This window comes from Andrographis paniculata, unplaced genomic scaffold, assembly GCF_009805555.1.
Source record: "Andrographis paniculata isolate CXL003 unplaced genomic scaffold, ASM980555v1 Contig11END, whole genome shotgun sequence".
Taxonomy (NCBI): Eukaryota; Viridiplantae; Streptophyta; class Magnoliopsida; order Lamiales; family Acanthaceae; genus Andrographis; species Andrographis paniculata.
The window spans coordinates 2,491,268-2,516,084 of record NW_026137391.1 but is presented as its reverse complement, the minus strand read 5'-3'; the positions used below and the strand labels follow the sequence as shown (position 1 = coordinate 2,516,084).

The following is a 24,817-nucleotide window of genomic DNA, read 5'->3' as shown; positions in this document are numbered from 1 at the left end:
TTTAAAAGATACTTTCACCCCCACTCAGCATCCATTGGTAATTAATTAGATCCTCTTGTAGCTTCGCATTTGTGCTTGTGTTACAGAGTCTGCCCATTCGTACTCGGTATAGCATGCGGACTTCCTCCACGGACTGTGAACTGTACACAGCGCTTTGGTCCTCGTTGTTAGTTGGCACCCACTCCGGCAGGTTTTGCCCACGCTCGTCTTCTACCACCATATTATACAAGATGATACACGTTGTCATAACCAGAAGAAGATCTTTCAGTTGTTCTAGTCTTGCCGGAACGCGCAGTACTCTCCACTTTTGCTGGAGTACGCCGAATGCCCTCTCAATGTCCTTCCGACAAGCCTCTTGTAGTCTTGTAAATGCACGCTCTTTCGCTGTCACAGGATTCCTAACAGCTTGCATGAAGATAGCATGTTTGGGATAAATCCCATCTGTCAAGTAGTAGGGAAGGTTGTATACTGAACCATTAACCTCATAGTCAACCGGCGGTGCTATCCCATTCATGTATTTGTCGAACAATGGCGAGTGGTCCAAAACAGTGACGTCGTTGTTGTTTCCGGGCATCCCGAAAAATGCATGTCATATCCAAAGATCCTGCGAAGCAGCAACCTCCAAAATTAACGTAGGGTAGCTGTAACGTCCATTATATTGACCTCGCTAGGCAATTGGGCATACATCCCACATTCAATGCATACAATCAAGTGAGTCTATCATCCCGAGAAACCCACGAGCTTTATTTTCAGACAGAAGGCGGGATATATCATCAGGCGTTGGATCACGTAAATATTGTTCTTTGTAAACTCGAACGATTGTTTCACAAAACTCCATTGTTGCCCATCGAATTGAGCTACCTCCAATCTTTATGACTTCGTCTGCACTATCAAAACAACACCCATACCCGTGCACCCGTATAGCAGCCATCACTTTTTGGAGCGGGGAATGTCTTAGGCGGTTCGTACAATCAGGCTTCTGCGTGAAATAGCGATTGTTACTACACATATCTGATAATATCCGAGTGAAAAGCTCACGCCGCATCCGAAACCTCTACCGAGAAAATGATGCAGGAAAACGATGAGTCTGGGATAGATAGTCCGTCCATAACTCTTCATGCCTTCCCTCTCGATCGCGGTAAATATAGGTCCTTCGCGTTGGTGCAGTAGCATCGATCACATTTGTAAGCAAAGGTAATACGGCATGAAAACGTTTAAGTTGTTCTCGCTCGAGTAGCCGCAATCGCATCCGTCTCCGTCGTCTTGCGTCGGCTCTTTGGCGTTCCGCCGTCCAGAACGATGGTGCCTCATTTTCGTGTTCAGATTCTTCTTCTCTGCTATCCATCCATTTGCGCTATAAAATTGAAGGTCTAGGAGGCTGTGGCTCTTAGTTCGACACTCATAATGGTTGAGGTGCTGGATTTGTATATATAGAGAGATGAAGAGGTCAACTAATTTATTTCTTTTTTTCTGCCCCTCTGTGTATTTGGTGGTTCTTGTGTGTAATGGAAATTCCTAGAACAAGACAACTTATTTATTATTTGGGCAGGTATGAAACATTGAATTGTCCACTCAAGTCGACACATCACTGAATTGGTACAGCAACATGTCCTGTACCCACGTAAAATGAACAATAAACAATAAAGAAAGTAATGAATAACACTGCAAACCAACATGAAAAGTACATTCAGCTGCCTGGATATTCAACCGAAACACGCCAAACTTCTCACGGAACTATGATACAATAAAACACACTAGGGTCCTTTGTGCGTGCCGTAGTGAATGATTAAACAAATATCCTAAAAATACACTAGGAAAAAACACAGTTACACGTCACTACGCTCGTTGGCCCAAGAGACAATTCCATGTCGAAACTTACAGCACTGGTCGATCAACGGCACTCTAACTAGAAGCTACTTTTATCAGGGGTTTCACGCCTACTACGCTTTTTCCCTCCACTTGGGAAAAGGCTCGATTCACCTACGTTTTGTTGTTGGCCCTAATGCCTCTTGATGGTCGCGATGGCCGCCTTGACGCCTGAACGACAGCTGACTAGTTTCACTACATTTTTATTATAGTTAAATTAACATGAAACAATGGAACCAATGTTGATGAATACCATTGTGTGCATCCGTGTAGTACTCAAGTTGTTCTCGCCTGATGGCGTACTTTTTCCGTGATGATTCGGTTGCCAGCTTCGCCGGATCCAACTCCTCAAACTTACGGAAGGCAACAATCATTTCCTCACCGATTTTTGCCAAATCCCTGGTCAGTTGCACAATTTCTCGGGCCATCCTTGCCGAGTGCTAAACTCCATTAGTCCGTACGTTAATGAATCGATTGTTAATTGAGTTCCTGCGATGTAGTGATAATGAATTATGGTGTATTTCATGAAATGACAATGCCTAATTACCTGTTCGCTCGATTGTTCTTCTATCAGCTTTTCGCGCCTTGTTTCATTCTCTTTAATCTTAGACCACCTTTCCGCTTGCGAAAAATCGAATGCCATGAGACTAGCAGTGATAATGCGCGTTGCTGACGCTTGAGACTCTTCATGCTGTCTGATTTTGCGTTGATGTTGGTTATTAACTTTTCCGTTGGCCTTCGCCTTCTTAGCCTCCAGTGGCCGCTCCATGACACGCACAGCCGGACCAGTCAACACAGTATGTCTAGACCCCTTATCCGAGCCTTCAATGTCAACATGTACACCATCATCAGAGATGTCAACTGGTGTTACGGGTGACTGCTCGTGAGATTCCCTTTGCATGGAGCATCGCTCACAACCTCTTTCGTTCTCCCCTGTAGTTTTTGGCTTGCTCGGCCGCGTCTTTCTCCTGAAGACATATTTCATCTACTTCGGTTCATCCTTCAAAATACACCAAAAAGCTGGCATTTGAAAGTCATCCCATGCTTCTCGTAATATATCTCCTCGCAGTATTGTTCCTGACAAAGTAAATGTTTACCAAAGTTACAAGAGGCTGCCAACTAAAATTCAATGCACATTTCGTAGCTTTATGTCAACTTACAAAATCGGCGGAACTCCAACCACTCCGATATTGCCCTTCTGCATGCACCCATATTGCACACCATTTCGAGCATTGTGATTTGATCTCCGTCATTCGATTCTCACAAGCACCCGGGGATCTTTTATTTTCAGTTGTCGGTACCCCGTGATTCTCTTCCATCAACAAGGCAAAACTCTCACAAACATGCTCCTATAGTTTCTGTCTCTTCTGGCCTACACCTATCCGGGCATCTGTTGTAATATTACACCACGCCGTAGCCAGTTCCACGTCCTCCTCTGTGGTCCAGTTCTTGTTTACGTACTTCCCGTTACTCTACTTGCACTGTTGTGATGACTAGGTGTTTCTGTTGAGAAAAGTCGCCGGCTTGTAGTAGAGGGAGCAGTCTTCAGCTGCGAGGACTGGGTCTCCGGGTGAGGAAGTGATGACGTGCCTCCCGGACCCAAGAAATTCCACATGTTCGGATAGAACAGAGGTTTACTCCGCTATGGCATGTACTGCACCTGGGGAAAAGACTGACTGAAACTCATAGTATAATGGCTAGGGAATGTTGTTTGTTGTGTCGCCATGATTCTCGGCCCATGGTCATGCTGGAATGGATTGTGAGATTCAGACTGAACCCTGTTCCATGTCTCATTCAGCTCTCCGAGGCCTTCGACTCTATCGCCATCAACCGTATAATCATCTCCGTCATGGGACATTGTTGAACACATTGCAAGAAACCATCCGTGTTCACTGCAAAATGGAGGGTAATAGTTACTCTAGGGCCATGCATGTTTAACATGATGTAATGGGATGCATAAATTCCAACCAGGTGAATATAAAGAAGCCCACGGAAAACCCCAGCTCCGTCAATTACATATAGTCATATACAAATGCTAATGGTTCTACATGTGTGTAGCTACAACAAAATCAAATGCATTCTTGTGTAAACCACAACGTATATGAAACCCAACCATTCGAATACAGATACTTATTTAATAACATATACGTCAATAATGTATTGTAGTTGTAAGTCCACTATAATGCAGCCAAGATCTTTGCAACACCATCTAATAGTGTACAATACAACCACAAATTTGTGTTGACCTGAATTTACTCTGTTTTTTTTACAAAATTGAGTCCTTTAAACAAAAACTTCGGCCACTTTTTTGAATGTGAAAATAAAGTGACGACAAACTTTCAGAGTTAAAACATGTACTATACGTTACTAAAATACAACCAGAAATCCGAACTTTATTTCTAACAAAATCGAAACTGCAAGATTGCAATATTGGATGTAATGGAACTTGGATGTGGGAAAGATAAAACACTAATTCACCATTTTTTTTATACTATAAATTTGATAATTACGAATCTTGTTCTTGTCTACATTTTAGATGATATAATTGAGCCCCACAATACATTAGATAACCGAGGAATTGGCTAAATTCATTGTATGGCAAAACATTAGCTAATTTTAAAGCTAGAACACCAACCGAAAAAAAAAACTCACTGAATAAACCTCTGCAACCGTAAAAGCATCTTCTTGATTCGCCACTCCCACTCCATAAATGGATAATCGAAATGCTCACAAAAAAAACCCTAATGCATCTATTAACAAATCGGCGCCACTCCCACGCCAAAATACAAGTTACTTCCCAATTTTTCTACTTTTCAATGAAATCGGTTGTACCATATTAAGAAATTATTATTGGAACTATTGAATTGCAACTTCTAAGATAAATTGGTTATCTGTATTCAGCCTTCTTCTGCAATAACTCTTCGATGGTTGATGATGAACCGCTTCCGACTGCTAGTCTAGGTTATTTCCTGGACAGTGCGAACAAAGGTAATTTCTACATTTACGGGAATGAGAGGAGAGGAAGAAAAGAGGGAAGAAAGGGACAATATATAAATTGGATTTTACAGAGAGAAGAAAAGGGAAAAGCAAGAGAAAGAGAATGAAAGGTCACTCTTCTTCCCCCTCGACATGGCTTTGCCTGCACCATATCTCCGTCGATATGAGATCGAGAATTTAATGTCGAGAACACGGCCATTGCGGTTGGTAAAAATGGACTCTCTGACAGGCCCATATCGATAAAGCCCATCGACCAAGTCTAGAACTGAGTCGTTGTACGCGTTCTAATTCTTCTTTGCAAAAAGGACACAATCCTCGTGAAGTTGAACAATCTCAAATGATTAGTCTTTTGTTTTGGAATTTGAATTTTTGATTTAAATATTAAAATAGTTAATTTGTAAATTTGAATCATTATTTGATGTTATATAGTTACGTATTTATGTAATATTTTAAAGGTGAAATTGATTTTTAGTATACAATGAAAATAATCTAAATAGTATAAACTTAAATTAAAGTCATTATTTGGTAGTATATAAATATTTGTTTATGTAATATTTTTAAAAATAAAATTAATTTTTAGTGTAAAATAAAGTCACGACGCACACTCTACATAATTAATAAGGACGGTTGGATCGTGATAAGATGGTTTACTATTGATTGTTAATTTCTCACAGCAATAATAATAGTTGATTGTCCGAATTTTTATAAAAAGAAGTGAAAGACTATGTTTAAATTTTTGCAATTAACAATAATAATAGTTAATGTCCAAATTGTATAACAAGAAATAACAGGAAGTGAAAGACAATGTTTAAATTTTTTTGTGTATTATAAAAAAAAAAATAAAAACAAAAAATGAATTACAATTATGTATAAAAACTCATTTAAGAGTGAATTGGACGGTATATGAAATAGTTTACATAATTATCAATGAATATTAATAAAAAAATATATCATATATATTTATCCACATACTATATCTAATATATACTCCCGCGTCTCACATTGTATTGATTACCGTAAACACGAGAATTTAAAATAAATATAATTAATAGATAATTAAGAATGTATTAATGAAAATAATTAACATATAATATAAATTAAGATTAAGATAATTAATTGGTTTAATTAAAATTAAAAAAATTAAATTAGAAAATTTAAAATGAGATTAATATACATTATCATTTTTCAGAAAAGAAAAATGACATGAAATGTGGGACGGACAGAAACATTAACATGGAGTGGGACAAATGGAGTACTTTATTTTTCTACAAAAGTCAATAATACAACAAAAAAATAAGTTGAGTAAACTGTTTTTTTAGTCTCGTATCTGACCACATTTATCATTTTAGGATTTTAAGTAGATCATGTCTGAAAATAGTCCCATAAGTAAAAATTTTTCGCTAAAATGGTCCTCCGGTGGCGGAGTAGCCACGCTGGTCTGCCGTTGCTGACGTGGCTGTCATGTCATTGCCACGTCAGCGATACGTGAATTTTTTTTTTTAATTTCACAAAATATCTTGGTAAAATATTTTTTTAGTCCCGTATATGATCTTTTTTATTAATTTTAGGACATTTAAATTATAGCTGGCAATGGGTCGATTCGTGTCGGGTTGAATACTTTAAACGGGTTAAATTACTCAACCCTAACCCGACCCATTTATTAGCGTGTCGGATTCGTGTTAACCCGTTTATTATCGTGTCGAGTTCGGGTTGACTCGTGTTGACCCGTATACATAATTAAGTCTAATTTCTTGTCGTGTTGACTCGAGTTCGTGTCGAGTTCGGGTTGACTCGGGTTGACTCGTGTTGACTCGTGTTGACCCGTATACATAATTAAATAAGTTTTTGTTTTGTTGTCGTGTTATGTTAGTTTTTATTGGTTTGAGTGTAAATTAGGTTGAATTATTTAAAATTGAACTTAGTTTAAATTAATTTATGAAAAAAATTATTAAATTATGATTATTTTATATATATAATAAATGTATTAATCAATATTTAATATATTATAATCGGGTTGTCGTGTTAGGTTCGAGTTGAGAGCCTCAACCCCATCGTGTCGGGTTCGTGTCAACCTGTATACATAATCGGGTTGAAATCTTTGATCCAAACCCAATTATTTCGTGTCAGGTTGTTGTGTCGGGTCAGTTTTTGCCAGCTCTATTTTAAATGGACTTTGTCTCAAAATAGTCCTGTATGTAAAAAATTTTCGCTAAAATGGTCCTCCGATATGACATCTACGTGGCTATGACATATTAGCCACGTCAGCACCACGTCAGCAACGGCTGCCAGCGTGGCGACTCCGGCACCGGAGGACCATTTTAGCGAAAAAATTTTTACTTAAGAGACTATTTTCAGGGCCCACTTAAATCCTAAAATAATAAAGGAGGTTAGACAGGGACTAAAAAAATAATTTTACCCATTTTTATAATATATTATTCTATTTGAATACATATACACTAGTGTTGAAAGGAAAAATAAAAATAAAATAAACTTTTAATACAGTTGATAACTATAGTTTTTAATATTTTATTTATCACACTATTATTATTTCATATATTCTTTAACAAATAAATTAATTTATTAGATATATAATTATTCCATTATTGTAAATAACTAAAATATTTACTTCAAAAGCATTAGTTTCAATTAATATTTTTAGATTAATGATATTTTTTTTTGTGGTATGGGACTGTCAAAATATAAAAAATAATATTTTGTATTAAATGATTGATTTTTTATGAATGGATAATATATATTATATTAACGTGCTTATAAATTTATATTTTTTAATATTTCTTCCGTCCCACATACTATGTCCACGTAGCCGTTTCTATCCGTCCCATATTTCATATCACTTTCCTTTTTTGGAAAATGATTATACACTTTAATCTCATTTTGAACTTTTTAATTTATTGTTTTTTATTTTAATTAAAGTAATTAGTTATCATAATCTTAATTTATAATTATTTATATTATAGAATAATTATTTCCACTAATATATTTTTAATTATCTACTAATTACACTCCTTCTAAAATACTGTGTCTACAGTGTAAAAAATAACGGAAGGAGTAATATTTATGAAAAATTATTCTATTGAAAAAAACTGAATGAACAGTGTCACACCCTAGTTCATATACATTTGCATGGATATATTGGCTTGTTCTTTATACCTTTTATGTTGGAAAAAATTTCAATATATTATTAAAAAAAATATGGTATACAGTTATTAATAAATATATATAATATATTTTGTCTATTTTAAAAAATTGATAATTCAATATAAAATTTTATTTCTATGTCATTTTAAAATTTTTTTTCTTTTGTTGTCGTCCATATTTATTCTTAGTTTTTTTAGTAAAAAAAAATTACGTTTTCTATTTCTTTATCATAAAAAAAAATAAAAATTATTTTTACTCATTTTTTTAAAAATTCGTGTCCTGTTAAATGGGCATAAATTTACATGAGATGAGAAAATATTTTTTATATTACAAATACAATTTTTTCACGTCTAACATTTAAAAAAAAAAAATCCATTTTGTAAGAATATTTTATAGAACTAAAAAAAGAGATAAAGAGACAACTTCCATTAAAAAATATATATACAAAACGAATAAACCAATTGTTTTACTAATATTTACGAACTCACACAGATAGCTCTGTAGAGCGGGCAAGTATTGTTGAGTCGAAGCCACTTCTTTATGCAATCGACATGATATAAGTGTCCACATTCAAGCGGTGCGATCTCCTTAGTCTCGACTTCCTTCCGAAGATTGTCTCGACATACAATGCACAACTGCGTTTCTTCATTCGGCGCCGCCACGCGGCTAAAATTCCTCTCCTTCAAATATCCATCAATAGTTTCATCGGACAAACCATCATTATGCTGATGAAGATCTTCTCCGAGAATTAAATTCAGCTCATACATTAGATTCGCGATCATATTAAAAAACAAGACTCTTATGAGACAAATTATCGCAGAGAACAGGGCCTGTTCATTTGCCGGCGTCCAATCAGCGCTAAATCCACCTCGACTGTCTCTCTGATACGTGATTTCCTGGTCGATGGCAAAATGAATGGCCCAATCAAATCATCTCTTGTAAGAGCTGAATCTCTTTCGCCGCTGTTCATGAGGACTATTTCTCGTACGATTCTATCACACGAATCCTGTCCGAATCATATGATTCATATCTTCTGCCCATCAGATACTCGAAAAGATTAGAAGCCGTTGATATCTCTTGATCGTTGTTAATTTCCATGGTTATACTTTGTTATGCTTTTTTGTTTTTCTTGACGGAGGTTTTGTAAGAGTTTTCAATTATAAGTCAGTTTTGTTAATTTCCATGGTTGTAAGAGTTTTCTTTAAGTCAATTTTCTCGAATTTTACTATTTGGATTCTGCGTTTTTCGAAAAAAATACATTTTTTCATATCACAAAATATCCCATCAAACATTATTTTCATATCAAACCCAAACAATTTTTTTTCCAAACTCATCAAAAGAAACACACCCAATATCTTTTATATATATATATATATATTAGATTGTACCAATCTACCACATGAATTGTCTTTTATGCCGTTCTCGCAAAATGACTTTTTAGCCCTTCACCCACTCTTTCTTTGTCCTGTTGCCACCGCTGTGCCAACCATTTGTTTTTGTCCATTTTCCAAACGACTCTCTTGTGTCTCCTCCTTGCCCAATCGATTCTTCATCAACAAAAAATGGAGATGAAAGCTCAAGCAAATTAGTAAACACAGAGTTAAAAGTGAAGATAAAGTATATATGCTGCATCTGTGCAGCTTCCGCCAACGCAAGGTACAAATATGAACTCCATGCCTTGTTTTTAAAGTCATACAAAACACAAAGCAGGATTCTAATGAACTCGACATTAAGGCCATCTCCAACCCATCATCTCCATTTATCCGATTTTAACTCCAATATGCAGTTGCTACAGTAATTTTACTCCAACTATAATTCCATTTTTCACTGTTGTTCTTCGAATATTCAATTTTTCCTATTATTTTAAACAACTTTTTATTTTTATAATTTAAAATAAAATTTTAAAAAATTTAAAAATAAAAATTAAATTTAAAAATTAAATTTATAATTTTAAAAAATAAATAAATAAAAATAATAAATAAATAAATGGCGTTTGCTACAGTGCAACACAAAAAATAGTGTTGCACTGTAGCAAACTCTAAATTTGGTGCATAAAATGGCGTATGGTTGGAGCAGCATCGCGGCAAAAATGGGGTTGAAACACCATAAATAGAGGTCGGTTGGAGATGCTCTGATGAGCAGGATTCAAAACATGTATGTGGTGGATTTGTGGCAAGCTTATGCCTTTCCCTTTTTTAATTGTCTTTTCTCACCATCATTTTGTGAAACTGTTTTGTTACTTAAGAATTTTCTATTACTTGGTTAATAAATTTGCGACTATCTTTTAGACCATTCGCAATGGAGATACTCGCTATCTCCACTATTTTTCATTATCCACATTACTTTCTCTCTATGCCACATCAATGGAGATATCTCTTCTATTTTATTTTATATGGACAACAAAGATATTCATCCTAATTTTTTAATAAATTTTTATTTTCATATTATATATATATTATTTTTTAATCATAGTTTTAATTTTTAGTATTATTTATTTATTTTATTATTATATTATATTATATTATATTATTATTTGTCAATATTTTGATTTATTAAAAAATTATGGGAAAAATTTTATATTTATTTATTATTTAATTAAATTTAGTTTTAATTTATTTTTAAATTTTATTTTTAATATCAAATTTGTATTTTTATTGTTATAATTATTATTGGTTAATTAAAAAAATAAAATATAAAAATAATAATTAAATTTTTTTAAGGAAATATTACATTACATTGCAATTACAATAGAAATATTTAAAATTAAAATAAGAACAAATAACTTAATTATTCATTGAACCAAATTTTTGTCATATACTTTCAATCAAATCTGCTTTGAGTTGTTGATGTATAATTCGTTATAAACTAAATATATTTATTGTTTAATATAATTTTATATTATTTAATTGCTTTAAAATTTATAATTATATTATATTTAATAAATTAAATTAAATTTATTAATATTGATTTGTTCAATAGAATTATATAATATTTGTATTTATATATTTTAAAATTTAAATTTATAAAATATATTCAATATCGGTATCATTTTGTAGAATACAAAATATTATGAATTATAAAAATATTACAAAATTTAAATATAACAATAAATTTAATATAAATTACAAAAACAAAACATATATAATATATATCATATATATATATATACATATATATATACATAAGTGTCATGTGTTCCAATTTTGAGACACATAACAATTGGATAACATCAGAAATGCTGGGAGGCAAAATATCTTTTAATTTTTTTTTTAAAATAGTGATGTGGCGCATCTCCTCCGATGGGATGATCTTATATTCTCGAATTCTTGTTCCAATATCTAAAGTTGTTTCTCCAAGTTCCAACTGTGTCAGAAATGACTTATTTCTAAGTGCCTTCTAGCTATATCAAATCTTCTAAGGGTTTTTGTTTGGGGATTTTAATTTTGAGTTTAGATTTGAATAGTAAAAATTTTGAATTTGAATAGTTGTATGATGTGATATAAATAAGTGTTGATGTGATGTTTTGAATGTAAAATTGATTTTTAGTATAATATAAAAAATAAAAAATAGGTATTTGATTTGATATTTTTTTAAGAAAAAAAAAATTATAAATAGTGTATTTAAAATCCAATCCTTCAATCTAAAAAAATCAATTTTTGTTCAACAATAAATGTTGGCAAAATTTGTAATATCCTTGAGCTTGGGAATTGTCTATTGTCCAAGAATAGGCAAAGGCTCAAAGGAATAAGTTGGAATTCAGGCAATTAATTTTTCGAATTTTTAACTTCATTAAAGTATACCAACTGTGCCGGTTAATTTTTATTTTTTTTAAATAATTATACTATCCGACTAATATTATAAATACACTCACAATTTATAATATATTACACAAATTTTATTATCTTTATATCGCACAAAAGTTATTTTAGTTATTTATACTTTATTCCTACTATATTCCAATATAATATTAATATTTCTAAATCTACATGAAAAAATAAACGAATTATAGTTATGGAACGGAGAAAATATATTTTATCTATTTAAGAAAATAATAATTTAATATAAAATATTGTTTTCTCTGTCATTTAAATTTTTTGTCATTTTTAATTATTCATGTATTCATCTTTTAGTAAAAGAATACCCTTTTTTTTACTATAAAATAAAATTCCATTTTTACCCATTTTTTAAAAAATTGTGCCATGTTAAATGGACATAAATTTACATGAGAGAAAAAAAATATTTTTTATATTATCAACACAACTTTTTTACGTTTAACATAAAAAAAAAAAAATCCCATTTTTGTGAGAATATTTTATAGAACTCAAAAAGAGATAGAGACAAGTTACATTAATATATATATATATATATACAAAATGAACAAACCAATTATTTTACTAATATTTACGAATTCACAGAGATAGCTCTGCAGAGCGGGCAAGTATTGTTGAGTCGAAGCCAGTTCTTTATGCAATCAATATGATACACATGTCCATATTAAGCCTTCCCAAAAATCGTCTTGACACACAATGCACAACTGCGCTTCTTCATCCAGCGCCGCCGCGCCGCTAAAATTCCTTTCCTTTAAATATCCATCAATAATTTCATCGGACAAACCATCATTATGCTGACGAGGATCTTCTACGACAATAAAATTCAGCTCATACATTAAATTCTCTATCAGCTGCCCTTATGAGACAAATTATCGCAGAGAACAGGTCATGTTCATTTTCCAGCGTCCAATCAGCGCTAAATCCACCTCAACTGTGTCTCAGATACACGATCTCCTGGTCGATCGCAAAATGAGTGGCGATAACTAAACCTACTCTTGTAAGAACTGAATCTCCTTCGCTGTTGTTCATGAGTATTATTTTTCGTACTATTCTATCACAAATCCTGTCCGAATCATATAATTCATATCTTCTGCCCATCATATACACGAAATGATTCGAAGCTCTCGACATCTCTTGATCGTTGTTAATTTCCATGGTTGTACTTTGTTATGCTTTTCGTTTTTCTTGACGAAAGTTTTGTAAGAGTTTTCAATGAGGTAAACGTAGGATATATATATAATTTGTTTTTGACGGGATGTTTAAGAAACATATCTTATCTGATCATAAAGTTTAGATAAATTTGTTATGATATTAGTTAAAAAAAATTTTGTATCCAATAATTTTTTTCGGATACATATGGTTACTAGTGTCTTGCTAATCCGTTCTTTTTTAAGATTCAACAACATATTGAAATTTCGTAGACTATTCCTGAATTTTAATTGTGTGGTTGACATTAATAAGTGTAGTTCAGGAATTTAAAATTTTAATATAGTGATATTTTAGTTGCAGAGATTAATAAGATTAAAAGGTGTATTTCTGTATGTACTCTAAATTTATGTGGATTTATGGTACATACAGAAAGTTTGTTGAATTTTAGTTATTGATTTAAATGAATTTTCATAGATTTGATTGGATTGTAAATTTTTTTTTTATTATTATTAATTTATATAATTTATATAAATTTATGAAATACACTTGTAGATAATAAAAATATATTCAATATTAGTAAATAAAAATACCAAAATTATATTAGTTAAAAACTATATTATTATTTAGGGTTGTGATCTCATCGAAGCATAGTCTAATTTCACTTACTTTTTGCGAGGGAGCAAGAATTAAGGTAGAACCTTAACATTCAATCTCTTGCGCATAGGCTTGTTTTCGTCGTAGTCCACTTTCAAGAACACAATTTCTGGATGTTCTTCGGCTGTCTTGCAGAGCTGATTTAGGCAACCTCGGATAAGAGTATCGTAATGTACTAATGTTGTCCTAACAAGGAAATTCAGACACTATATATACAAGAGAAGCAGAATTGATCACCTTGGGAAATAATGCGCGGCATGAAGCGCACCATGTTGTGTAGAACTCTACGATGACTAGCCTGTCCTCGGCTCGACTCAGGGCGTCGATCTTGAGTCGAGTGGACATCGATCATGTTCGGGCTCGTGTCTCTTTGCCACCACTTGGGCTCCTCTGCTTCGGCCACAGCTGCATTCATCTGAACAATCCAACACAGGTGCTGTTGATAGATCAAGAATTTCGATATATTTTGTTTACGAAAATATCATAAAATATTAGAATTGGCCTACTCCCGCAGGAGCACTGCTCGCTGGGAGCACTGCTCGCGGGAGTAGGATCTACTAAACCGAGAAGATAGATGAGAGAATCTTACGTCTGCAGTGCTCTTGCGGGAGTAGGCCAATACAACACCGTCATATGGCTAATCTAACTCGACCTGAAAGAATTTGTGTCGTGTTTGGATCTAAAATTTTAGGCCAAATTTGGGTCAACATTAATAGAATATTCTCCATTTTGAGCCGAGTTCGCACGAATTTAGTTTTGGACGTCTCGTACCAGGTAGAGGGGCGTATAAGTGTGGATTATGTGTTCTAATTTTTCTAAGACTTGAATTAGTATCCAAACACAAAGAATAGAAGAAAATGATGCACAAAATAAAAATAATACAAATTAGATAAAAATAAATTAAATAAACAGACAAACTCAAAACTGTGTTTACTTTTTTCTTTTCCCCTCTTCTTTTTTTTTTTTTTTTTTTTTTTTTTTTTTTTTTTTTACAAAATGTGGTAGACTCCCAATAAAAATGATTGATTTATTTTTGACATAATTATATAGGATGTAGTGTTTGGTAATTGTTTTTCATAAATTTGCTTTTATTTTTATTTTTTCAAATTATATTTAAAACAGTAAAAAGGTAAAAAAAATGCAATATGAAATTTTTTTTAAAAAAAAAAAAGAAATGCAAAAAATTTATGATATAATAGCAAGAAATTTGGTATTAGATTATAGCCATCCAGATTTGATTTTCTTTCATTTTATTAGATTAATCATAAAAAAAAATAAAAAATAAAAAATAGGCATTTGATTTTTTATTTTTCTTTTAAAAAAAAAATGAATAATGTAAATTCACTCTAAATTTATGGGAAAACTTGATTGGGTAAATCCACAATTTGATTTTTTTTTCTTAAGAAAAAAAAAAGAACCCCTCATCTAACTCGTCCAGTGGCCGCGCCGTGTTTCTTCGTCGTCGCCGGTTTTCCTTCTCACCGTCTGCGCTTGCAGTTGCAGGCTTCGTCTTCCTCTAACCGGGCTGATTGTATTCAATCGTATTCGTCTTCATCTACCTCTTTGTATCTGACTCTCGTCACGCTTGCTTGCTGTCTCCACTCGATTACTGTCTTCCTGTTTTATCGCAGTCCAACATATGACCAAATTTCGGCCATTGCATCAATTGTTTATCCAATGTCGAAGATACTGTTTGACCGCTGCAATCCCGGCTTCCTCTCAAATTGCGTATTACGTTCGCCTGGGAGAAATCCACACTGCACGAAAACTGTTCGATCAAATTCCCGAAAAAACCATCGCTACATGGAACTCTATTATCTCTGGCTACTTTCAGAACACCCAGCCCGAGGAAGCTCAACGTCTGTTCGAAGAAATGCCGCAGAGAAATACTGTTTCTTGGAACGGGCTAATTTCTGGTTACATAAAGAACGGAATGGTGATGAAAGCTAGACAAGTGTTCGACGTAATGCCTGAAAGGAATGTCATATCCTGGACTGCCATGGTTAAAGGTTACGTGATGGAGGGGATGATTTCCGAGGCGGAGGCATTATTTTGGAATATGCCGGAGAGGAATGTTGTATCATGGACAGTTATGTTGGAGGGACTGATTCGTCAAGGTCGAATCAATGAGGCAAGGAGTCTTTACAATTTGATGCCAGTTAAGGATATTGTAGCTAGAACTAGTATGATAGGTGGGCTGTGCTCCCAGGGTCATTTGGATGAGGCTCGACGGATTTTCGATGACATGCCGCGGAAAAATGTGGTTTCCTGGACTACAATGATCTCAGGATATGTGCAAAATGGAAAGGTAGATGTTGCTAGGAAACTATTTGAGGTCATGCCTGGACGAAACGAGGTTACATGGACAGCGATGCTCATGGGCTACACTCAATGCGGGAGGATTGAGGATGCCTTGGAGCTTTTCAACACGATGCCAACCAAACCAGTTGTTGCCTGCAATGCTATGATTACGGCATTGGGGGAGTGTGGAGAGGTGGCTAAAGCGCGGAGAGTTTTTGATTTGATGAGGGAAAAAGATGAAGGGACATGGAATGCCATGATTAAGATTTATGAGCGGAGAGGGTTTGAATTGAAAGCACTCGATGTGTTTCGCTTGATGCAGGAGAAGGGAGTTAGGCCTCATTTCCCGTCGTTAATCAGCATTCTTTCAGTTTGTGCCAGTCTCGCCATTTTAGATCATGGCAGACAGATTCATGCTCAAGTGTTAAGATCGAAGTTAGACAATGATGTATATCTGTCATCTGTCTTGATTACCATGTACATGAAATGTGGTGATATGGTCAATGCCAAAATGCTTTTCGATAGATTCTCCGACAGGGATGTAGTAATGTGGAATGCTATGATCACAGGTTATGCCCAGCACGGTTTGGGAGACGAAGCTCTTGATTCATTCAGGGAAATGGCTTTATCAGGCATCCAAGCAGATGAAATAACATTTATCGGAATTCTCTCTGCTTGCAGCTACAGGGGAAAAGTTAAAGAAGGGAAAGAGATATTCGAGGCCATGAAGTCAAAATATAGCGTTGAGCCAACCACCGAGCATTATGCTTGCATGGTTGACCTGCTCGGGCGAGCTGGCCAATTGAATGAGGCTATGGATTTGATCAACGGGATGCTGGTAGAGCCCGATGCTGTTGTTTGGGGTTCTCTGATGGGCGCTTGCAGGAACCACATGAATGCTGATCTGGCTGAAGTTGCTGCTAAGAAACTTCTTGAGCTTGAGCCAAAGAATGCTGGTCCTCATGTCCTATTATCAAATATTTATGCTTCAAAAGGCAGGTGGGGGGATGTCGCAAAGTTGAGGGAAAACATGAGGTCTTGGAAGGTAAGAAAGTTGCCCGGGTATAGCTGGATTGAAGTGGATAAGGAAGTACATGTATTTTCTGGTGGAGAGACTAAGTTACATATCGAACATATGGAGATCATTAAGATGTGGGAGAAGTTAGGTGCGATGTTGAGAGAGACTGGGTATAACCCCGATGGTGCCTTTGCTCTTCATGATGTCGATGATGAAGAGAAGGCACAGAGCTTAAGACTTCATAGTGAGAAGTTGGCTGTAGTGTTTGGACTTGTGAAGATTCCCAAAGGGGTGCCTATTCGAGTGATGAAAAACCTGAGGGTTTGTGGGGACTGCCATACGAGCATTAAGTTAATTGCAAAAGTCACCGGACGTGAAATCATTGTTAGGGATGCGAATAGATTTCATCATTTTAGGGATGGTACATGTTCTTGCAAGGATTATTGGTGACTGCACTTCCTGAAACAACTCTACTGGAGTGAATTAAAGGTTTCTTGGTTGAAGTTGCTTTGGATCTCTCTCGGGCATCGGAAATGACACATTCTCTTATGTTTTTAGTCGGATATATGCCTGGAGAATGGCTGGATTTCTTGCAAGGACCTCAGCTGGGATTGCAGCTTGCCTGCTTTCCTTTTCCTCCCTCTTTTCTATAGAGATGGAGTAAAATTTCGATCGCCCCGGGTAATTTCATCACTTGGTCTTTGAAGCATTGCCAATATTCTTTGCTTGGAACCTGCCTAGATAATTGACTGTGTTTTGCATGAATGTAAAAAAGGGAAGATTAAATATGAATGCATATTTATTTTACTTGATTGAAGATTATGGTACTAAAAACCACACCAATCACTACATTAGTGCAAGAAATGTTCATCATGTTGTGAAATGATTGCTGCATACTGCATAGTTCAAATTCAGATAGTTACTGCAAGAAAGAAAAAGTTGTCTTTGGCTGTTTGATAGTTGCTGCTGCATACATGTACATGTGTTTACTGGCTAGTATAGGTACATCTTACTTGTTGTTTTCCCCACCTACAATAGACATGATTTGCTAATCCTAGTATATTACAGATAGATAGATAGATAGATAGATAGATACGTTGCTCAGCAGGCCATGACCACATTACCAGTGCACCAGCCAATGTCATGTAATGTAATGTACTCATCACTCGCTGGTCAAGATGAGCTGACATTCAGCCAACTAACCTATAACCTAACCTGCTGCTGTTATGCACTTTCTGCTCAACTCATGTACTTATGCTTTACTACTCCACAATCCAGACATAACATGCCATTTTAATTTTTGGTTAAATTGCACAAAATTTACTATATAGTTTCATAAAATTGAGCCAAATCCCCTGTACTTCTAAAACTGTGTCAAATTTTTTCATGCGTCTAACCTCTTGATGGTTCTTATTTAACGGTATTTAACCTAAATGCGCAAATACATTTTAGAATATCAATTTATAAGCCTCTAAAATTACAAATATATTGATTTTCCTTATATTTAGTCTCAAAAAATAATAAATATATTAAAAATAGTTATTTCTTTAGGTGTTAAGAGTTATTTTTACTGTTTTTTTTAGATTAAATATAAGAAAAATAAATATATTTGTAATTTTAGGAATTTAAAAATTAATATTTTAAAACTTATACCCATTTAGATCAAATAATATTAAATAAGGACAACCAAGGAGGATTAGAGGCAGAGAGAGTTTGACACAAATTCGTGAAACTACTGATAAATTTTGTGCAATTTAGTCTTAATTTTCAAATATGAATAATTCATTTATTATTATTATTATCATTCAGAGAAAGGAAAGTAAAATGCGCAGCTTCATATTTATACATCTTTCTTTGTACTCTGAAAAATAAAAAATAATAATAATAGTATTTTGATAGTATAATAAATTAAAAATATTATGTAAATTTAGTAAGAAGTTAAAAAAATAGTGAGCAAGCCCGGCATCAGCTACAGTCCGGCCTAGGGGCCAACCGAAAGCGTGGTTGGTTATATATTACTTTACTGCCCCTTTTCGGTTTTATGCTCATAATTTGATCAGAACAACATGAAAGAAAGAAGAATTTTATCCATCTACAGGCACAGCACAGCAATGGAGTGGAAGGAGGCAGAAAGACTCACTAGAACCATTGATTGGAGGTGTAAGCTGCAATCTCAAGTCCAAAAAAGCAGACTAGCTCTAGTCCTGTCAATGTCCAAAACTGAATTAACTCCAAAGGTACTAGACTAGAACCATATTGTATTATATAAAATTTTATTCATATTCATTATATTTGTATTAATATATTTATAAAATCAAATTAAATATATGAAATCACTATTTTATTTTTACATCATCAATCAACATTACTTAAAATTTCTATCTAAATACATTTCAAACTCCAGCACTATTTATTCAATTCAGATCAAAATAGCTTGTAAAGTAAACATGATATTGAACGCCCCCTAAAAAAAGTAAATATGATATTACGTCGGATAAAAAAACATTATCTCAGACTCGAGTACATTAAAGTAAATATGATATTAGGTCAGATAAAACAGTATTATCCGACCTAATCCTTCGAAGTAAACTCCCCCTAAAAGTACACAAGAGTCTTAAAAGTTATCGGAAGTATGGTTGTCATTTAAAGTCTAAGAATGTCCAATTCTTCATTGCAACCAACACTACTACTCTAGAAACATACATCAAAGTCAAATAAAAAATCAAATAAAATACAACTTAAAAAGGCATTCAATTTAAAAAGTTTAAAAAAACCAAACTCACATTTCAAAACATTTTCCATCACCCTTTAGAAACTAGAAATAGATCGTACTTACAAGTATGTATGTATTACCTTAGATGTCTTGCCGAGTGTTTCGACTTCTTCAACAATCCCCAGCCTCTGAAACCACTTCACAAGCAATTCCGAAGCTTCTTCTCCGAGCACGACGTCATTTCTATCCAACTCAGTCACCATATCCAACGCCTCCTTCGGTTTGTTCTCCATTTCATACGCAGCCAAAGCCAGCGCCACACACTTGTCATTTGGCTCAACACCAGCAGTTCTCATATTTTTAAACACCATGCTCGCTTCACGGGTTTGACCCGAGACAAGGTAGGCATTTATGAGAAGCCCACATATCCTAGCATCGGGGACAATGCCTGCCATTTGGATTGCATCGAAAACCCTTTGTGCAGCTTCACTGTTACCAATTATTGAATGAGCTCTTAAGAGAGCCTTGTAAACTTCTCGGCCCGCGTAAATTTCTTGAGCTTCCATTTCTGCCAGTAAGGTCTCTGCACAGGGTAGCATTCCGGCTCTAATGTAGGCCATGATCATGGAGCCGTACGATCTTCTGTCTAATGGCACGCCGAGTAACCTCATCTCTTCAAACGAGTCTTCTGCCTGCTTGAGATTACCGGACTTGCTGTACATGTGGACTAGAGCTGTTAGCGTCACTTGATCGCAGAGGAACCCTCTGCTCTTCAAGGTTGCTAGAGTGTTCTCAGCTTCAGGTAACATGTTCTGCTTCGCATATTGATGAATTATCTTGGTGTAGTCGCGGATGTTGGCTTCAAATGATTCCTCTGTGAAGGCATGTTCGGCCACCTGTGGATTCAAATACACTTTCAGGAAATACACAGGCTGACGATTTTTCGTGATGCTCATGTGAGATTAACATTGAGAAGTACATTTCACACTGTTTGTGTGCCAAGTTTTTCAAATCAAAGCGCATAACTCATCTTAGAACAGACAAAATGAGAATATCAAATCAAACTAGGCTAATTTACACCATCGAAAGAACTAAACAAGAACCAAATACATTACGTTTTAAGATCAATCTATCTAAGATATAGGCACTTACAGAATGGTCGGATTTTTAATTATGCTTGATTCATTAATTATGATTCTTTCACAATTAAGGAAGTTTTCTCTATTTGGTTGAGTGAAATAGTTTATAAATAGTCTAACTCTTACTCTTAGACCTTCAGAAGTGATTTTTCTCATAATAGAGCTTTTCCTCTCCCGAAATTAGATATTTATCTCCAATCATTTTCTCTTGGTGGACAATCTAATGGGCAAGCACAGCCGATGGTAGATCACTCTGCTAGCTCCCCGACTTGGCTATATTTATTCCCTTCTATTTGTATTTCTATTGATTTATTACTTGTCTTATCAATTATTTTACTCTACCGTCCCAATTCAATAGTCATGTTTTACCATGTCCCACCACAAAAACTACTCTTCTTTTCTCATTATTATTTCACAATGCCACTAATTTTTACACTTAAATTAAAACAAATTCACAAACACAAAAAAGTTAATTCCATATTTTCTAACCCCTACAAATATAATATCAATATTCATTAATTCATGTATCCAACACAAATCAACCAATACTTTTGGGACGAAGGGAGTACAAGATAAAAATTGTATTTAGAGTTGTTATAAAATTGATTGTTTTTGTAGTTCTTATATTTCATTATTACATTATTCCAATTTTTCCAACAAAAGCATCGTACTATAGCCAAGAAAAGCAAAATGTAACTGAAAATCAAATGTTCAAAAGGAAGGAAAGGGAAGGGAAGGCCAAACCTGGAAGTACAATGGATGATTCATGGCCTCTAATTCTTTAAGAACAGCAAGCCAATCTGCTCTTCGAGGAGTAGTGCTCTTCACCCAAGCACCCAACATATGTGCAACACTCCCACTTTCACTTGAAAAGCAAATTATCTGCTTCATCAAGGCTTTGCAACGATTCGACATCTTTTCCGGAATCTTATTCGACATAGTCAGTTTATGTTCCTCGATCATCAGATTAGGTCCTGTCTTAACCCACTTATATTTTGAATTTTCCACCTTCCCAGCCTTCCCATCATTACTCGCACCACCACTAAGAGCCTTCGATCGCTTTGGATGGGAAGCCGTGATTGCGCAAAAATTGCTACCAAAGGCATTTGAAAGATTCTTGTCTTGACGACAGGAAGGGCAATTTATGGGGAATAAACTCGGAGCAAAATGCCCCGAATTTGAAGAAAATACCAATGGAGGCAGCATCAAGCAAACAAATTGTATATGAAATTCCAAGCACCACTAATTCAATCACTTCCAAACTCTTCAACAAACAACATAAATACGAGCAATTTGTGCTCCCACTCGGGCAAACAGCAGCAAGTGAAGAAGAAAAACAGCAGGGGCAAAGAAGAAAAAGTAAGGAGAAAATTTCCTGCAATAGTGGTAACCAACCAACGAATTCAAATGCTAAAGTTAAAGAAATGAACTTGTGAAATCTTGCAAATAAATATGGAGCACACACAAACAACAGATGAACCAAAATTTCTGATTTTTAACCTAAAATTATTTACAGATAGATTCAATAATGCTTACCAAATTTCCGGATACCACCCAGTCCAAATTCCAATCTCAATTCGAATGACTGCTCTTGCGGGTGAATGCTGAAAGCTTTCACCAACTTGAAAACTCGAAAATACTATAAGATTCCATTCGTCCAGTCCATGGATGACGAAGCTCGATTCTCAAATCTAAGTTGATGTTGTAAGCCGCAGGCATATGCTACATTTATCAAACACCCAACACCTTTCTCCTTCTCCTATAAATACAATGCAGTTACCCTAACATTTTCATCCATTATCAAATACCAAAATCGCCTAAATGAAAGAGAAGGTGTACCGGAGAAGATGCGGTGGCATAAGCCCTTCCTGCCTCCGCCTCCGGCTCAGCTTCCTTGCACACACGAGCACTCTCCGGCGGGCGACGCGGTGAAGAGGAGGTTGCGATAGAATAAGAGTGAAATGAAGGCGACCGGCTCACATTTCCTTTCTCTAGGGAAATTCCCGGTAGCGTCGGTCGGGACTGATGTCCAGCGCCGGAGAAGACGAGGGAAGACAAGAAGAAGAAGAAGGAAAAGGGAATGGAAAGAGGAAATGAAAATTGAAGAGAGAGAGGGAAGAAGAGGATAATATGGAGTGGCGGCAGTGGCTTCCATTTTAACAGAAGGGAGGGGAGGGGACGGATTTTTACCGAGCTAAGGAGGCAAAATAATATTAAATTTGGAATATTAAAATTAAAATAGTGTTTGTTTAGTAGGCAATGTAGAGGAGGAGGACGCTAAGGAAAATAGTATTTTGTGTTTGGGCTGGCTCCAATTCAACCCCAAATTTCCCCCATTTTTGCAGATATAAACAAATGGAGTAATACTGTTACTCCACTCTATTTTTTTAGTGGAATTTTTGTGGTGTTTTTTATATTTTTAGTATTTTTTGGGTGTATTGTGTAATTTTAATTTTTTAGTAGATGATATATAATTTTATATTTTAAAAAGTTGTATATAATTTTATTTTTTTGAAAAATAATGTATAATTTTATTTTTTAAAAGTGATATAATTTTAGTTTTTAGAAAGTAATATAATTTTATTTTTTAAAAAAATAATGTATAATTTTATTTTCTAAATTGATATATAATTTTACTGTTGAAAAGTAATATAAATTATATGTGTATGGATTTAATGTAAATTAAATTAAAGTTATGATTTAATTTATAAATATGAAAAGTTATATAAAATAATATAAAAGAGGAATATATAGGGAATATATTAAAATAAAAATTGAAGTTTATGGTGGGAGTAAAATTACTGTAGATCAACTGCATTTTTTTACTGTAGCAACTGCAAAAATAGAGTGGAGGGTTGGAGATGACTTATGGGATGATACTAGAGAATGTGATATTAGCTAGCTTTGAAAGCTAAATTAAAAAGGAACTCATGAAAGTATTAACCTTGAACTAAAAGCATATAGACTTAATGAGAAAAATCCATATTGTCAAAAACATGCATGTGAAAATTTAGAGAAGTAAAAGAGATTGTAAATGATGAGATGAGAAGCAGTCCTTGATTTGTAATGATATATGAATAAAGTTATTTGAGTTAATAAACCTATACCTAATGACAATAGTATATGAGTGAAGACCTTAATGAACTACAAGTGGAATTAAAATGAATGAATGGGACTTGAAGAAGAGAAGCAATGGATCAATTCACCCACCATTTTTAAATGAATTGATTTTGGTTATACGGTACGAAGAATTGTGTAAAAAATATAAAATATACTTCTTCGATCCATATATAAAGTATACATTTACTTTTGGCGTGATGTTTAAGCAATAATAATATTTTAATTATAGTGAATAGTTAAAAGTAGTGTAATGACATTTTTGCACTTATTTTTTGGTGTAAAAATAATGATGTGATGTAAAAGTAAGAGAAATTGTGGAAAAAAAAATAAAGTATTTAATAAAATGTTTACTTTGTAATTGAACGTCTCAAAATAAAAATATGTATATTTTTTTAACTGGACAAAGGGAGTATTATTTTAAATTAAATATATCAAAGTAAGTATTTGAATTTTTTTTAATTTTTATAAAAAAATATTTTGTATTTTATATTACTCCCTCCGTCCCATTGAAAAGTTACCGTTTTTCATTTTCGTCCGTCCCAAAACAGTTACCATTTTCTAATTTAGTAATTGTACTACCTACTTAACATAATAAATACCCTTTCAACTTACAATATATTACACCAATGTCATTACTTTTATATTACACCATACTAATAGGGTTATTTTGGTCTTTTTTATTATCATCTAATATAATACTAATATTAAAAAATCTACGTGAAAAAAAAAAACGTCACACCAGGACGGAGAGAGTATTATTTTTTGGAAATCACATTTGAAAAATAAGTATTAGAATAACCAAACCAATACAATCACAACATTCAAAATTTACAACTACATCATTTTTCCTTTTTTTGTTTTTTTTTTTGTT

The 24,817-nt window shown here is 34.1% G+C and overlaps 6 protein-coding genes and 1 long non-coding RNA gene across 8 annotated transcripts; 1 reads left to right on the top strand and 6 right to left on the bottom strand.

Moving 5' to 3' along the window:
• Position 1: 1 nt before the first annotated feature.
• LOC127248225 (uncharacterized) lies at positions 2–574 on the bottom strand. The gene has a single exon (XM_051270458.1). The coding sequence runs from the start codon at positions 572–574 to the stop codon at positions 2–4; it is 573 nt and encodes a 190-aa protein (XP_051126415.1).
• A 120-nt stretch (positions 575–694) lies between these two features.
• Positions 695–1,345, bottom strand: LOC127248219 (uncharacterized). Its single transcript, XM_051270443.1, has 2 exons — positions 1,202–1,345; positions 695–1,054 (listed from the first exon to the last, which is right to left on the bottom strand). Exons 1-2 carry the CDS (start codon positions 1,343–1,345, stop codon positions 695–697), a joined length of 504 nt encoding a protein of 167 aa, XP_051126400.1.
• Positions 1,346–1,700: 355 nt separating this feature from the next.
• Positions 1,701–4,924, bottom strand: LOC127250386 (uncharacterized). Its single transcript, XR_007838686.1, has 4 exons — positions 4,519–4,924; positions 3,027–3,758; positions 2,120–2,943; positions 1,701–2,037 (listed from the first exon to the last, which is right to left on the bottom strand). It is a non-coding gene; the product is annotated as an uncharacterized LOC127250386 (long non-coding RNA).
• A 3,574-nt stretch (positions 4,925–8,498) lies between these two features.
• Positions 8,499–9,120, bottom strand: LOC127248211 (probable E3 ubiquitin-protein ligase HIP1). The gene is made up of 2 exons (XM_051270431.1): positions 9,022–9,120; positions 8,499–8,918 (listed from the first exon to the last, which is right to left on the bottom strand). Exons 1-2 carry the CDS (start codon positions 9,118–9,120, stop codon positions 8,499–8,501), a joined length of 519 nt encoding a protein of 172 aa, XP_051126388.1.
• A 4,567-nt stretch (positions 9,121–13,687) lies between these two features.
• LOC127248203 (thioredoxin-like 2-2, chloroplastic) lies at positions 13,688–14,070 on the bottom strand. Its single transcript, XM_051270418.1, has 2 exons — positions 13,924–14,070; positions 13,688–13,861 (listed from the first exon to the last, which is right to left on the bottom strand). Exons 1-2 carry the CDS (start codon positions 14,068–14,070, stop codon positions 13,688–13,690), a joined length of 321 nt encoding a protein of 106 aa, XP_051126375.1.
• Positions 14,071–15,068: 998 nt separating this feature from the next.
• Positions 15,069–19,211, top strand: LOC127249727 (pentatricopeptide repeat-containing protein At1g56690, mitochondrial-like). The gene is made up of 2 exons (XM_051272673.1): positions 15,069–17,655; positions 19,073–19,211. Exon 1 carries the CDS (start codon positions 15,295–15,297, stop codon positions 17,422–17,424), a length of 2,130 nt encoding a protein of 709 aa, XP_051128630.1. The 5' UTR covers positions 15,069–15,294; the 3' UTR covers positions 17,425–17,655; positions 19,073–19,211.
• Positions 18,851–22,963, bottom strand: LOC127249735 (pentatricopeptide repeat-containing protein At1g01970). 2 transcript variants are annotated; one of them, XM_051272693.1, is made up of 5 exons: positions 22,666–22,961; positions 22,363–22,585; positions 21,571–22,201; positions 19,828–20,583; positions 18,851–19,178 (listed from the first exon to the last, which is right to left on the bottom strand). In XM_051272693.1, the coding sequence occupies exons 3-5, from the start codon at positions 22,030–22,032 to the stop codon at positions 19,173–19,175; spliced, it is 1,224 nt and encodes a 407-aa protein (XP_051128650.1). In that variant the 5' UTR covers positions 22,033–22,201; positions 22,363–22,585; positions 22,666–22,961; the 3' UTR covers positions 18,851–19,172. The 2 variants fall into 2 exon arrangements, with proteins under 2 accessions (XP_051128650.1, XP_051128642.1); XM_051272685.1 differs by lacking the exon at positions 18,851–19,178 and having other exon boundaries at positions 19,488–20,583; positions 22,666–22,963.
• Between the last annotated feature and the right edge of the window lie 1,854 nt (positions 22,964–24,817).